This window comes from Cardiocondyla obscurior, unplaced genomic scaffold (genome assembly GCF_019399895.1).
Source record: "Cardiocondyla obscurior isolate alpha-2009 unplaced genomic scaffold, Cobs3.1 scaffold41_0_353218, whole genome shotgun sequence".
Classification (NCBI taxonomy): domain Eukaryota; kingdom Metazoa; phylum Arthropoda; class Insecta; order Hymenoptera; family Formicidae; genus Cardiocondyla; species Cardiocondyla obscurior.
The window spans coordinates 88,160-104,801 of NW_027228792.1; the positions used below are offsets into that span (position 1 = coordinate 88,160).

Sequence of the window (16,642 nt, forward strand, 5' to 3'; positions counted from 1 at the left end):
GCACGAGAGTGAAATCTTCTTGCGTCGGCCCTGGATGTGGTGATGCCGGCCACGCGTCTCCCCTGCACGCGACGTGCCTCCACGGGACACCGCGGCACGAAAGAATTGACGCGAAAATTCGCCTGTCGCAAACGAGACCGCGTGATCACTTTTCCGACCTCGGCCGCTGCCGAGGGCTCTCCGTACGGACGCGACGGACGACAACTTTACATACGATCAAAGCAATCAACGCAAGCGAATTGTCCCGGTAGGTCTCGCGGGGCCCAGTCACCGGCCCTTGGACGCCCGTCGGCTGCCACTCACTAACGTTACGTCCTTGTCCCACGACAAGGATCCGCCAAAATAGTCTAACGGGTCCACGGGCCCGTGTTATGTGGCCGGGTCTCGTCCAAGTCCGCGTCGGCCTCCCCGGGAGGCGAAGGGCTGTACAATACAATAATTCCGCAGTGCGGGTGGAAAATCTCACCGAATAATCGCTCCCGGATTTCCTCAGGCGTCCTCGCTTTCCTCCGCACGCTAGCCTTCTCTCTCGCTCTCGCTCTCGCTCGAATCGTTCGCTCTCACTTCGGCTATCGCTCGCTAGGCCCGGTCGATCGTCCGTCTATACCGCCGGTCTATACGGAAGAGAGCGAGGACCGCGCGAATTTTCGGCACGAGGCCCGGCGCATCCCCACTCTCGCGTCTCGCGGATTTTTCCGCGCGCCACGCTGCCGATTTTCCGCGGGAGCCGCTGCCCTCACATAGCCCTATCGGTACTAGTAGGTTGGCGCGAGCTTTGGATAGCCCGCGGTTGTGCCACTCTCCTCGCCGGTCCCATTCCCGCGTCGAGACGCGTAGGCGGTAGGTTTCCTCCAAGGCCCTCGGGATGGGTGGCCTCCCATCCCGGGCCCGTATTCGGTCACCCTTTCTTCCGGATTCTCGCGCCTCCACCCATGGTCCGCCCTCCTTGCCCCTCTCGCGGTGCGGACGGCCGATATTCTCGTTAACATACGATAGCAACAGAATCCAGTACCGCGATCGTTAATTATCGCCTCAAAATCAAATACAAATCCTCCGAAGATTCCCGCGCCCCTCTTTTCTTTCTACGCTATTGGGCTCGTCCAGCGCCGCTGCGCTTGTGACGGCCGCGGGGAGCTGCGACGAAGCAGCCGAAGCCGCCACGTCACAACACAAATACACCGTTATTACTTAGCGAAGGAAAACGATGTATTAGTGTAAAATATAATTGCTCTCTGCACACGCAAAAAAAAAAAATTAAAAAAAAAAATAAAATTAAAAATGTACCCGACAGGATTCGATCCAGCAATCTTAGCGGGGCGAGATTACCGATCCCGCGTCTTGTCGCTGCGCCACACCGATCTTTTTGTTAACCTACTTACGTTATGGGTACTTATGTCTCAATATAGTATGAACCGACAAGAGGAACAGAAGGAAGAAGAGACGATTTGACGGATGAATGGTTGTAACATCGTTGAAAAAAAATGTATTTTTTAATTAATTCTCTTTCATAGTTGTCGGTGGGTACGGGATCATCGCCCACGAAGACGACGTACTCGTCGGCGACGATCCCGTACCCGCCGGTGACGATCCCATACCCGCCCGCAACTATAATTGAAAATGAACTTAAAAATACATTTTTTCCAACGATGTTACATCCAGCCATCCGTCAATTCGTCTCTTCTTCCTTCTGTTCCTCTTGTCGGTTGATACTGTATTGCGACATAAGTACCCGTAACGTAAGTAGGTTAACAAAAGATCGGTGTGGCGACTAGACGCGGGATCGTAATCTGCCCCGCTAAGATTGCTGGATCGAATCCTGTCGGGTACATTTTTAATTTTATTTTTTTAATTTTTGCGTGCGAGCAATTATATTTTACACTAATACATCGTTTTCCTTCGCTAAGTAATAACGGTGTATTTGTGTAAAATATAATTGCTCTTTGCACACGCAAAAAAATAATTTGATAATTTTTTTACTGTTGTTCGTCCGTGCCATCTGTCAGAACATGTGACAATTAATCTTAGACATAATTCTTTACATCTTTACCATAAAATATCATTATGGCACATGCTAACACATGCACGGAAATCTAAATCGTAGAAAAGACTAATCTTTTTTTGTAAGCTTTTAATCGTAATATAAACAGTGTTATCGTCTTTCTCGATGTTGACTGCATTGGAGACTGGTGTCTGATTGTGCATTTTAACAACATAACCTGTATACTAAACGAATGTTGTGCAGGTGAATATAATACGAAAATTTTTTTTTTATTTTTGGTCTTAATCTGACCAGTCTCCAACACATTGAAGTATGTACATTATTCGTGTAAAGCGATTTTTAATTCCGTAAAACTGATTCAAAGATTAGTCAATTTTCGTAGTAGGTGGTAAAACAGGGAGCTTTAGGATCCCCTTAATATCCGAGCTAACAAATTCAGTCTGATTTTTGTATTTATTTTGTTTTAATTCTTTATTGCTCATTTGAGACTCTAAAATTTCTGTTAGTACTTTTTTGTGTGACCCAATTAATTCCTTAAGTTTTTGCAGCATATTTGTTATAAGATCTCTAAAGTCATTTTCATATTCTTTTTTGATAGTTATTTTTTTCAAAAGTAAATTTGACTCATGAATAAAGTTTTTTATATTTGTTACTACTGTTCTTGCCACTAACTTTATTAGAGTATAGGTTTTTTGTATCACAGTCTATGTTTTCTCTCCGACGTCTGTCATTTATTTTTGGCCATTCATACAGATTGACCCATGTGTTTCTGTAAGCTATAGAGCCATTCTGTGTGTTTTTAATTAGATTCTTAGCTTCATAGAAAGAGATATTCTTTTCCGCATTTAATCTAAGAATATTCTTGTTAAATATATAGTTATCACATTTCTTATCGTTTGCTTTATGACTACCATGACAATTCGCGCATTTGGTTGGTCGATCACAGAATCCGTGATATATGTCACCACATACTAAACAAATTTTATTCTTATTTTTACAGAGTGCTTTAGTGTGACCAAATTTGTAGCATTTAAAACATTGTTTGACTGCAGGAATATAGGCTCTAACTTTAATTCTGACTAGACCGTCGAATAACGTAATATTCTCCGGATGGTCCCTACCTTTAAAGATTACTATAAATTATTTGTTTTGTATAAATAGAATTTTTTTTAGTCTGGTTAAATCTACATCTGAGCATTTGTTCAATATTTAAAATATTTTTTGTGATCAATAGCTTCTCCCAATTTAGAAATATCATTATCTCAGTCGGAGATAACTCCTCGTGAGCAAATATTTTTATTAGTTATCTGGCAACTGATTTTACTTTTTAGCTTACCATCTGATAAAATTCGATTTGCGCTGTTTATACTATCAAAAAACAGGTCGACAAATTTGAAGCCTGTTTTATTGATTTTTTTTTGGTTTATAATTAAATTTATATCTATAATTAAATCTATAATTTTTATAAAGTTAGATTACCCTCTGAATGTACAAACATCGTCATTTAACGTGACAGATATTACAAAATCTAGCTGGGAGATATCACATCTAAATTTAGTATTTTTTGATTCCCTATCGGTCTCAGATCTATAGTCCGCTAAAACAACTTTATTGTTTTTGAAAGTAATGGATTCTCTTTTTGAATCACGGAACGGTTCTTGATGCATGCTTGATGCTGTTTCTTGAATAACTGTATCTTCCTGACTATCAGCATATCTTGATTTTCTTCATTTGTTGCAGTCTTTGCTTAGGCCATCGTCTTTGATTCTCTTGTGGTATCCTTTTCTTCACTCTCTAGGTTTAAGGTATCCTTCTTTATCTTTTCTGCGTTTATTTTCTTTTTCATCGTCTCGTCTACAGCTTCACTATTATTAATCTGTTTGTGGATCCTTTCCAAAATTTCCACTGTATCCTTTTCTTTGTTTACTGTAAAGGTCTTTTCTAGCTGAGAAAGATTAATGTTCTTTAATATTTTTTTTTTCTTGATATGATTCAACTTTTTCTTCAAGCTCGCATTTTGCACATGGAAATGCGCTTTATTGTGTTTCTTTAACTTCACTTTCACGTGATTCTTGATTATCGGGTAACCCTGCCACAGGCGGGGATTCTTGAGAAGACTCTCCAATCTCTGTAACTGCTTGATTGACAATCTGACTATAGTCTAACAATAAAACGACTCTATTCTTAACAAACACTTGTAGATTATTTCCGACCTCTCGACTTACGTGTTCACCTTCACGCGCCTCTTACCAAACCCTAATAATAGAAACTAGATTAGTGAAATTAAGAGTGACGACGCAGAGAGTAATTAGAGAAGAGAAATAGAGATTAGTGGCGCCGTGTGGAGGCAGAAACGGAAGGTAGATTAAAAGAACGAGCGGATAGAAAGATATAGTAGGAAGATAAGGAAGGAAGCGATAAGATCGGGAAGAGGATCGAAATAAGGAGAAAGAAGAGAAGATTGAGGAAGGAGATAATAAAGAAAAGAGAAAAAGAAGAAGACCAATAAAAGCGGAGAGTGAAAGGATGTGAAAGTAGAAGAGAAAAAATAGGTATAGAAAAAGAAAGAAAAGAAAAAAGGAAAAAAATGGGGAAGCAAGTAAAAAATGAAAATTTAGGAGAGGCAAAAAGATTAGAGGAAAGAATAAAGACTTTGAAAATGGAGAAAGAGAATAAAAAGGGAAAAAAGAAAAAATAATATAATAATAAGGGAGGTGGAAATAAAGGAAAGGGGGTTAGATGAGGTGAAAAAGCAAGTAGAAGAAATAGTCAAAGTGACAGGGGCGGAGGTAAAGATAGAAGAAGTGAAAAAGATAGAGGCGGTAAACAAGGAGGGGGTGGGTATGGTATGGGTAAAGCTTAAAAGTTTAAAAAAAAAGTTTGTGGTCATGAGGGGAAAAGGAAAATTAAGGGGAGGAAAGAATGGATAGCAGATGACTTAACGGAAAATGAGAAGATGATTGAATGGAGAATCAGGAAGAAAGCAGACAGATTAAGAAGAGAAGGAAAGAAAGTAAGAGTAGGATATATGAAAATATGGATAGAAGATCCATTATGGATAAACTGTGGATATGGGAGGAGAGAAAAAAAGAGTTTAGAGAGTGGAAAATAAGAGAAGGAAAAAAGAGGTAAATTTGAAAGAGAAAGAGTTCCGGTTTTGGCCGGAAGTGTGGACGACGTAGCTTGTTCCGAAGCTGCCTACTCAGACCCCTACGAAACCTGGAAGCAAGTCATCGTATTCACTTTACAAGATTATTCTGCAAATATTCGATTAAATACTAATCAAGTGTTATTAAGATCTGGAGTTGTATGCAAATTAAAAGCAACGCGTTGCACCGACATGGAGAAAGTAAATACCTTCTGAGAACCTCAGCCAGGCGACTTGCAATCTTCGAGGATATAGTCTTTTATACAGAGAAATTGCCGAAAGCATAACTGACCATTGTTACGTCCCGCCAAATAATAGGTATTTTATAGGAATATTTTTGCAAGTACATTTAAGTATAATCTAATATTCATTCATGTAACGCGTAGGAAGTAAGACATATATAAATTTATATCACTTTACTCATGCGTAGTATAGCATTAGTTGCGCCGACGTTATATTCAGTAGCTTAGCATTATTCACGCCAACGCAAGGAATCAGTAGTTTAGCTTTATTCCCGCCAACAAAGGCTTCCACTTCCAGGCGGCTTGCAGCGCCAAACGCCGCTATTCCCATCACCACCGTTCCACCTCCAGACGGCCGGCAGCGTCGAACGCCGCTATCCCTACTACCTACCCAAGCGCTAGGTAAAAAGCAGCGCCGGTGAAGCCCGGAGCCCAGTCTCACCGAAGCGTCAGTTCTAATCCTGACTCAAAACTCTTAACATCTCTCTTCTAAGAGAGTCCATCCCGCGTGCGAGTCTAACGACATAAGTCTAACGAAATAAGTTTAACTTCTATATCCAATACTTTACTTTTGTAACTCTGTAGTGTAACGTAAATTTAAGAATATAGTGTTACGTTTCGGTAGTCGCAGGCGCCAAAGGCGAATTCGGACTACGGGCCTAGGCAATTATGGGAGTAACGATAATTTAACGGAATAAAATTAGTTTACGTTAGAGCGACTCTGATATTCGATACAAATAATGGTCGCTTCGCTATTTAACTAAGGTTGATCCTGTGGGTTTCGTTTAAGGTAAGTTAAGAATATCAGTATCGCCTCTTGACACTGTGGGCAATGTCTAATATTTCGCGAATCGGCAACTAGCACACCGCAGTTACTGCATTCGTATTCCCCTTGACTCAAGCCAAAGTTGATTCGATGTGATGGTACGTAGTAAAATTTCGAAGAGGGTTGCCCAGATCTAAGCATACACCTCCGGCAAGAAGGGAGACGCGTCACCTTTTGCTCATATAACCGATACCTGGTTTCGCAAGTCGCGTGAGCTAACCAGTTAATAATTACTCTAGTTAAATCCAACGGGATTCTAAAAGTGGGTGCACGCGCGCGAGGTCGCCGTGAAAACATTTATTAATGTAAACTAAACCGTAGTTAAAGTTTTTATAAAAATTTCAACGGGGTTGTTTTGTAAAAATATCCTATCTTCACTCAAAGTTAAGTAACGAGAAAAATCGCGACGTACAAATCAACAGTAATCACAATCTTGATACGACTCAGAGATCTCTAGGACTATTCTGCAGTTATGGCACCTTGGAGGATCATGAGAGGGTCCCAAACAAAGATAATGTCCGATAACAAGAACAAAATTACTTTTAAGTCTATCAGCGTCGAGTGCGCAGGTTAAACAATAATTATCGCAAGTTTCGCGGTGCCGTCTATATACTTTATGGACACAGCGGCCTGTGTCTAACCATTCAGTAAGCGTATGAGTCGAGTTTAGTAGGGCAGTGTCGCGAGTATTATTAGTGTTGTGTGAAATAACGGGTTCAAACGAATTCGGCTTTAAATTTGCTTATATTTAGTTCTTTACAAAAAGTTTGGTATGCGCGACGGCGTCGCAAAAACTCTGCACGTGCAGCACGCGATTAAATTCAGACCCTGGTCTTACAATACTCGACGCGTCGAGAAATGACAACTCGTATAAAAACGGGGATTCCGCACTTTGTTTCTAAACGACTGTGCGGCGACGAGCGAAGCCTCACCTTTTATACTCGGAAAAGGCCCAGAAATTTCGGGAAAGTGCCGGCGCCGATAACACGCTATTATGAAGTGATCTCGATCGCTTCAGGTGAGTTTACCGGCGTGACTACGGCATAAACAACTTAAAGGTGAGGTAACACGGTGCTCACCACGGCGTGTCAAACGTATTGTTGCCGAGGCTGGCATTGAAGCCAGCTGTTCGGCACGCGGACGCAGCGTGGTCCACGCGACAACAACTCGCTAAGCGGTGACCGCGACGTTAATTAATTTGCTTTCCAAACATCCCGCCCGCCTCGCGAATTAAATAAAGATAAAACGCATCGCCGGAATGAATCTACGGGAATTAATTCGCGATTTACACGTCCTGTGTATTGCGCCATGAGCGAACGACGCCTCTCAAAGCAGAGAAGCGATGCACGCGAGAAAAGTGAACTACAATGAAGTCACGTCACAATGATGCTGCATCGCGGAGCAGCCTGAACAATGCGGTTATGAGCAGAACACAAAATTTACAAAATTCACGCAAAAAAAATACAAAATTCACGCGAAAGAATACAAAATTCACGCGAAAGAGAAAAGAATACAAGAAAATGATTGACAAAAGTAATCGCACTTCGAAATTTTAATTTAACGGGCGGTCCGAAGGCGGTTCGTCGCCCACGGGCAGCAGCACGATTTTCACGACGGGCCGCACCAAAGAAGAGGCCGCGGTGCGGACAGTTACCACGCGGATGTGGCCGTCGTCGCCCGGATGCACCTGGGTAATCCTTGCGAGCGGCCAGCGCGCAGGGGGGGAGTTCTCGCATCTCACGAGGCACAATTGTCCCACCTGGGGCGGGGGGACGGGAGTCGCCCATTTTGGCCTTGAAGCGAGTCCGTGCAGGTACTCGCCTGACCACCGACGCCAAAAATGGTCGCGCATTTGCACGACCAGCTGCCAGCGTGACAGACGGCCCGAAGGGACGTCCAGTAGAGTGGGCTCCGGAACCGCCAGCGGAGCAGATCCCACCAGGAAGTGGCCCGGAGTCAGGGCCGAGATATCGTCCGGATCGTCGCTCAGGGGGGGCGAGGGGGCGCGAATTCAAGCACGCCTCGATGCCGGCTACCAGCGTGGTCATCTCCTCGAAGGTGAGCGTGGCGGAGCCGACCACCCGTCGAAGGTGGTGTTTCGCTGACTTGACGGCCGCCTCCCAGAGACCTCCGAAGTGGGGGGCAGCGGGGGGGTTGAAGCGCCAAGAAATGTGTTCTTCAGCCAGTGCTCGGTGAATGCGCTGGGCCTCACGACTGCTGGCTCGGAACATCTCACGCAACTCTGCCTCTGCACCTGCAAAATTCGTCCCGCAGTCGCTGTAAACGACTTGCGGGAGGCCACGCCTGGACACGAAGCGTCGCAGCGTGGCCAAAAAGGCCTCAGCCGTATAGTCCGATACCACTTCCAGGTGCACCGCACGGGTGCACAGGCAAACGAACACGGCCACGAAGGCCTTGTGAGCCTTCCGCCCACGGCCCCTGCCGGCCCGCAGCATCAACGGCCCAGCGTAATCCACGCCCGTGTGCTGAAAGGCCCGAGATGGCCTCACCCTGGCCGAAGGAAGATCCGCCATGAGAGGGGCCGGGGCCGCCGCCCGCCATCGCACGCATGTCACACAGCGATGGATTGCCTTTTTCACCGCGGCTCGAGCGCCGGGCAACCAAAATTGCTGTCGCAGAAGGCCCAAGGTCTGTTGAACTCCACCATGAAGAGCGCGCGTGTGGCAGGAAGAAATCAGCAATGTCCCCAGGTGCGAGCTCCGTGGCAGAATGGCAGGGTGCTTCTCGTCGTACGATAGAAGAGAGTGCCTCAGACGACCGCCCACTCGTAGCACACCCTGAGAATCCAAGAAGGGTGAGAGTCTGTGACCCCAGTGAGATCTGGAGAGCGCAGCGCCAGACGCCACAAGCTGCACCTCTCTCGGGAGGAGGGCGGCCTGAACGCAGCGCACCACGACCAGCATCGCCCCGCGCAACTCCTCAGCCGAAAGGCCCAGCGATGCCGCGCGAACTCTGTCCCCTCGGCGCCATCGGAGACACCAAGCCACGACGCGAGTCAGCCGTGAAAGGGAGGAAAACTTGGTGATCCACTCGGGCTCCTCCACCTCCGAACCAGCGACAGCGGCATGCACCGCCTTCCGAGCCTCGGGAAGATCCTCCTCCGCCACAGCCTCCTCATCCCCCGCTCCCAAGCTTGCATCCGTGGACAGCCACGCCGGGCCTCGCCACCACAGGGAAGAGTGCACCAGCTCGGAGGGAGACACCCCTCTGGAGGCGCAATCCGCGGGATTCTCGGCGCCAGCCACATGGAGCCACCTCGCCTCGGGCAGCGTGAGCTGGATCTCCGACACACGGTTGGCCACGTACGTTGTCCACCGCGAAGGATGACGCCGGATCCAGCCGAGCGTCACCGTAGAGTCCGACCGAAGGATGATGGATCTGGGTTGAAGGGCGAGCAGTCCCTTCACATGAGCCACCAATCTCACGAGCAGCACCGCGGCGCAGAGCTCCAGCCTCGGCAGGGAAACCTGCTTGAGGGGGGATACCTTGGTCTTGGCGGCCACCAAGGCCACCGTCCAGCTAGACTCACCGCTGCCCCGCGTCCGGAAATAAACCACGGCTGCGTACGCCCGCTCCGAAGCGTCGGCGAAACCGTGAATTTCTACCTCCCTCAATCCAGACAGCCGCATCCACCGCGGCACCCGCACCTCCTCAAGCGCGCCGAGATCACGCACGAAGCTGCACCAGCGATCTCGGTCATTGTCCGCGAGCGGAAAATCCCAATCAAGGCCACGCAGCCAGAGGCCTTGAATAAACGTCTTCGCACGAATTGTGGCAGGCGCCAGCCAGCCCATGGGATCGAACAGTCGAGCTGACTGCGATACAACGGTGCGTTTTGTCACGACATCCGTGGGCAGAGTGCGCACCCGAAACGAAAAGACATCTGGCGCGGGATGCCACTGCAGGCCCAACGCAGTGTGGCAGTCCTGCGGAGACCATGAGCGAACTCCTGGCCGTGACAAGTCGCCCACCGGCACCTCACGCAACAACTCCTCGTTGCTGGCCGCCCACTTCTTCAGCGGGAACCCGCCCGCCATGCACAGAGCTCGTACGTCCCTGAGCGCCGCTGCCGCCTCGTTCACCGAATCTCCGCCGGCCAGAACATCGTCGACGTATGTGTCGCGCCTCAGAACCGCCGCGCCCAAGGGATAGCGCCGTTCCTCGTCCTCCGCCAGTTGTTGCAGCGTGCGAATAGCTAAAAACGGGGCACACGCGAGGCCGTATGTGACAGTATTTAGACGAAAAGTGACCACCGGAGAGTCACGGTCAGCGCGCCACAAAATTCTCTGTAAATCGCGATCCGCGCGATGCACTTCAATTTGCCGATACATCTTTTCGATGTCGGCCGTAAACACCACGCGATGCCGACGCCAGCGAAGAAGAACGTCAGAAAGCGCGGGCAGCAAATTCGGTCCCGTAAACAGTTTTTTATTGAGCGATTCCCCGCCGCTCAAAGCCGCCGAGCCGTTGAAGACGACTCTTAGTTTGGCGTCCGGACCCTCCCCCTTCAGCACCCCATGATGAGGCAGGTAGCAGACCGCAGCAGGAGCCTCGGCCTCGCACACGCGGGTCATGTGACCCAACTCTTCGTATTCCCGCATGAAAGCGGAATACTTCGCGCTCAAGGATGCATCCCGGCCGAAGCGTCGCTCCATGCAGTACAGCATTCGGAGCGCGAGCGCCCTGGTGGGCTCCAGATTTAACAGATCGTCCGCGCAGGGTAACCGTACCGAATAGCGACCGTTCGCTTTCCGTCGGTGCGTTCGCGCGTAATGTTCTTCACATTCAAGATCTTCCGGGGACGCTGCCCCGGCTGCAGGCGTCGTCTCCGCCTGTTCCCAAAATCCGCGGATCAAGGCCGCGAGCGAGTCGTCTGTCCCACAGTGCAAGGCCACTGCCGTCGAGGGCGCAATTGCACTGCCCACCAGGCCTGACACGATCCACCCGAAGATCGTTTCCTGCGCGATGGGATCTCGCAGAGAACCGCGTCGCACTCCCGAGCGCAGGATCGTAGCGTACGCGTCCGCACCAAGCAGAATGTCCGTGGGATCGGCGGACATGAAGTCCGGGTCCGCCAACGGTATCCCCCGAAGATGCGGCCAGTCGCGCGCCACCGTGCTGGCCAGTCCAGCGTAAACTGTAATTCGTGGAAGAACGATCGCCCGACACGAAATCTCGGATCCCCCGCACCGGGGTGCCATCCGTAACGTCACCACGCCCCTCGCCGTGTCGCACTGCCGCCCGCCAACTCCGAAGATCGCGGTACTTGATCGTTCGCGCGGCAAACGCAATCGTTGCACCAGCGCCTCGGTGACCATCGACGCGTCCGAGCCTTGGTCAATGAGCGCTCTAACGTGGTGCTCGTTACCGAAATGATCGCGCAAGGCGATCCGCGCCGTGGCAAGGAGAACGGTTCTCCTCCCCTCCGCAAAATGACACGAAGCGGTCGCATCAGTTCTTTCCGCGACAACCGCACTCGCGCCCGTCCCCGGCTCCGTCGACTCATGGAGAGCCGTGTGGTGCTTGCCGCTGCACACCGTACACGTGCGGGTAGAGAGGCAGTCGGCCACCCTGTGACGCCCCAGGCAATTCCAGCAGAGGCCAGCCTGCACGACGAAAGTCCTCCTCTCTTTCGGCGTCTTCTTCTTGAAAGCCTCGCACAGCATGACGAAATGGTCCCGGTGACACAGCGCGCATCTGTCACGCTCGGCCTTCGTCTGCGCCGTCCTCGCGAGGTGAGATCGCACGGGCTTGGAAGAGCGGTCTCCGCTCTTGGTCTCAGGCCGCGCTCTTTCCACCTTGACCGCCTCCAGCGTATGCAGCTGCTTCTCCAGAAACTTCTTGAGCGTAGCGTACGACGGAGTGTCGGACGAGTCGCCAATACTCGCTTCCCACTCCCGCCTTGAGATCGGGTCGAGCATCTCTACGGTAGTAAAAACGAAAAGATCCTCGCTCGAATGAATGGGCCGTCCGATGCTGGCTAATGACCCGACCGTGCTCGTCATCGAGAGGAAAAGTTTCCTCAGTCCCTCCGCCGATTCCGTCCTCAACTTTGGCAGCGAGGTATACGCCGCATACGCCGACCGCACCAGCAAGCGCTGATTATCGTAGAAGCCGGACAACGCGTCCCACGCCCTGGCAAAATTGTCTTCCGTGGTGGAAAATTCGTTAATGAGCGACGCGGCTTCCCCCTTGACACCGACCTTAAGATAGTGCAATTTTGTCACGTTTGCTAAGGCAATATCCTCAACGATCAGCGTTTGAAATAGATCGCGAAAGGACGGCCATTCTTCGAATCGCCCCGAGAATTTCGGTATCTCGATCTTGGGAAGAGTCGTTCGCGGAGGCGCGGGGACCACCGTTCTCGGCGGTCGATCGACCACTCGATCCGCAGTCAAATCTTCTTGCATCTTGAGCAACTCTGCGCGCTGGTCAAGATACACGCCTTCCGCGACGTCTATAACGCTTGAAAGATGATAATCGTGTACCTTCAACGCTTCCCAATGCGATCGTCGAAGCTGGTCGTGACGCTCCTCGAAACGGTCCCACTTCTTGTCCAAGGCCACAATTGCAGAGGCCAGCATTGGGCCGGTTCTTCTGGCGGCGCCGACCTTTTTAACGTTAGCCACGGTGCGACTCATGCGACCCTGAAGCTCCCGTTGATCCTCAATAAGCGCCTCCATCCTTGCAATTGTCTGCTGTCGATGCACTTATTACCGTACCGTACCGTTGTTCTTTAAAATCCGGCTCGAAGGACCATAAAATGTGTGAAATAACGGGTTCAAACAAATTCGGCTTTAAATTTGCTTATATTTAGTTCTTTACAAAAAGTTTGGTATGCGCGACGGCGTCGCAAAAACTCTGCACGTGCAGCACGCGATTAAATTCAGACCCTGGTCTTACAATACTCGACGCGTCGAGAAATGACAACTCGTATAAAAACGGGGATTCCGCACTTTGTTTCTAAACGACTGTGCGGCGACGAGCGAAGCCTCACCTTTTATACTCGGAAAAGGCCCAGAAATTTCGGGAAAGTGCCGGCGCCGATAACACGCTATTATGAAGTGATCTCGATCGCTTCAGGTGAGTTTACCGGCGTGACTACGGCATAAACAACTTAAAGGTGAGGTAACACGGTGCTCACCACGGCGTGTCAAACGTATTGTTGCCGAGGCTGGCATTGAAGCCAGCTGTTCGGCACGCGGACGCAGCGTGGTCCACGCGACAACAACTCGCTAAGCGGTGACCGCGACGTTAATTAATTTGCTTTCCGAACAAGTGTGCTGTGGTATAGATCGACAGGACGGGCACATTATACATAATGACGAAGGTCGAGGTTTCTCTGATGCAAATAATATACAGAATATTCATGCACAAGGTCTTAACTGAATTCCTACAAGCCAGGAGAGAAAGTTGGAGATAACCCTCACTGCGGGGTGCAGGATCCGGGTGTTGACAAAGGGACCAAAAGGGTAGAAAAGTGAAAGTTAGGAAAAATAACAGAACAATAGGGTAGAGTGAAAGTTAGGGAAAGTTGAACAAGTCTGAACAGGAATGAGCTGGTCTAGTTGGATGTGACTTGCGGGGCAGATGCGAAAGGAATTAAATACGACTATTGATTTGGCTCACCCACTGCTGGCATCTCGACTGTGCTTCGCGGTGTTGTCTCTTTTGTTCTTTGATGAAGTCGGCGTCGCAGGATATAGCGTTCTCTCGTGGACGGCTTCCGTACGCCTGCCTGCGGGGATCGTTGTTAAGGATGTCGTCTAAGCTGGGCTTCCTCAGGACCATGGTGATCGGTGTCAGGCGGTATTGCCGGTAATTGATGATTCTGGGATTGCCGCGCGATCGTCGATTTAACGCGTGGTAATAAGCCGTAATTTTGCGAATTTAGAATTTGCGTCCGCCGCGTCGTACTTTACTTTTGGACATAGAAGGTTCCTTTTAGAGTAGAACGTGACTTTAAAGAAAAAATGCCCAAGGCAAGGAGCGTGCAGTGCGGCTGCACCACTTCTCACTCAAGAGCGTCCTGTTAAATCGAACCTGGACAACGTGCAGGGCGACTGCACCGGAATCTATCTTCGATCACACAGGCTTTAGTAATTATCAGAATCGGAACCACTGAGGATTAAGTGTGGAGAAAAGGTTCACTGATTCTACAAATTAAGTTTAAGTAAATATCTATATATTCTAAGTAAGTTACATAATAAGTTGATACAAAATTTAGTTATGCTAATTTATTCTAAGCTACAAGTTTTTTAGTTAGACCCGAACGCGGGATGGACTCTCCTAAGAGAGATGTGTATGAGTTGGAAGCGAGTACGGAACTGACGCCTCGGTGCGACTGAGGCATGGGCTTCACTGGTGCTGCCTCCCACCTTGCGCCTGGGTAGGTGGTGGGAGTAGCGGCATTCGGCGCTGCGGGCCGCATGATGATGGAAGTTCCTTAAGTGGGGCTTGACGGTTTCGGCGCTGCGGGCCGCATGGTGGTAATCCGGTTTTTCCCGCCGAAATACTTATATGTAGAGATTAAAATATACTTTTACTAACGTATTGAGTAAGTTTGCACGCACGAGTGCCACATGTATGGCGTAGCTTCTAAGTTTTTATATATATATATATATATATATATATATGTGGGTGCGGATTTGCCTGCACCTCAACAGATGACGGTACCGGTATCACCTGCGGCCGGCCGTCGGCGCAAGCAATTGATAGTGCCGCGCACTATCTTCTCCCTTGCCTAGCAACAGGCTTGGCAACGGGACCCTGGACCCTGGACCTCATACCTTCTGGAAGCTTTTTCGTCAGCTTCCGCTGACGCAGCATTGCATCAGCTCGCATGATGCATCGGGAAGTCCCGTCTTTAACAAAGGGCTGATAAGCCACAAAGAGACTTCCTCTTGCGCTTCCTTGCTGGCGACGCTTCGGAGCGTCAGTCCAGCACTCGAAGTCGTTCCGCGCGCACGCGACGATTTTCATTTAACTTTATATCGAGTCTTCGTATTTCTTATTTCCTTTGTCATTGTTTATTTCCTTTTTACATTGGTTTTATATTGGTTGAAATATACTTTATTAATGGTACTTTTATTCTTGGGTTATTTCGCTATCCTGCGCGTTCCCTATCCCGCGAGTTAGTGAGATTCCCAAATTGGTGACCCCGACGTGATCTGAGTGTTCCGTCGCCCAAGTGACTACTTGTTTCTTGACTTGACTTCAAGTTATTTGTGCGCGAGTTATTGTGAACATGGCCAACATGCTCACCCCGTCGAAGGAGATGTCCTCCGCTGAATCGGACCAGCCTGCGACAGGCGAGGCGGCCTCAGCCGATTACGTCGACCTGACTCGCAACGACGGGCCAACGGCTTCCCCTCGTGCGGCTCAATCAACGCCTCACGCGGCGCCTCCGCCGCCGCGCGTGCCTGGCACTCATCCGGAGGAAACTTCGGAGCTGGCAGCCAGCTGCCGACTTCCGGCCTTTTGGAAGGACAACCCGGAGTTGTGGTTCTTCCAGGTGGAAGCCACCTTTCAAATCCACCGCATAACCGCCGATAGCAGCAAATTCAACATGGTGGTTGCCAAGCTCGACGTCGACAGCCTCCAGGAGGTGGCCGACATCATCAAGAAGCCTCCTGCCTCCGGCAAGTACAATCGCCTTAAGGCATCAATTCTTGAACGCTTAAGCGATTCCGCGGATCGCCAGTTACGAAAGCTTCTCACTCAGCTAGAGCTGGGTGACAGAAAGCCGTCCCAATTGCTTCGCCATATGCGAACTCTGGCTGGCGACAGGGCCACCGAGGCCGTTCTACGCGTCAAGTGGCTCGATTTACTTCCGGCTAGCTCGCAGAGACTTTTGCGTATCTTTCACGCGTCTACGCTCGACGAACTCGCGACCGCGGCCGACGAGATGATGGACAATGGCTCTCAAGTCATGGCCATCTCCCAGCCTCCGAAGAAGATTAAAACCGAAGCGTCAGCGACGCCTGTTTCTACGTTCTCCGAAACTCCGTCTCCCTCGTCCGAACGCAACCGCGAGCGATCCGAGGATTCGCCCTCCTCTGCCGCCGATCTGGCCGACGCGATTCACGCCTGTCGCGTTTCGCTCGCGAAGCTAATCACCTTGAACCGAAATATGTTCGACCTAATGAAGGCCGATCCTCCTGCCGAGCGCCGCTCTCGCTCGCGCGAACGTCCGCGATCGCGATCATTATCATCTTTGTCGACGCCTCCCAGCACGCGTGTGGACAAAGTGTGCTATTATCATCGGCGCTGGGGAAAGGCCGCGAAAAACTGTCAGCAGCCTTGCGATTTTCAGGCTGCCTCGTCTCCGGCACCCTCGGGAAACTAAGCTTTCCAACGTCGCAGGCGGTCCACGTTGGCAAGCTGAACTCTGAAAACCGCCTTCA

At 49.7% G+C, this 16,642-nt stretch overlaps 1 protein-coding gene across 1 annotated transcript; it reads right to left on the bottom strand.

Annotated features, from left to right (window-relative positions):
- Positions 1–3,746: 3,746 nt before the first annotated feature.
- On the bottom strand, positions 3,747–12,919 carry LOC139112686 (uncharacterized). Its single transcript, XM_070673758.1, has 2 exons — positions 8,252–12,919; positions 3,747–4,160 (listed from the first exon to the last, which is right to left on the bottom strand). Exons 1-2 carry the CDS (start codon positions 12,917–12,919, stop codon positions 3,747–3,749), a joined length of 5,082 nt encoding a protein of 1,693 aa, XP_070529859.1.
- Positions 12,920–16,642: the final 3,723 nt, after the last annotated feature.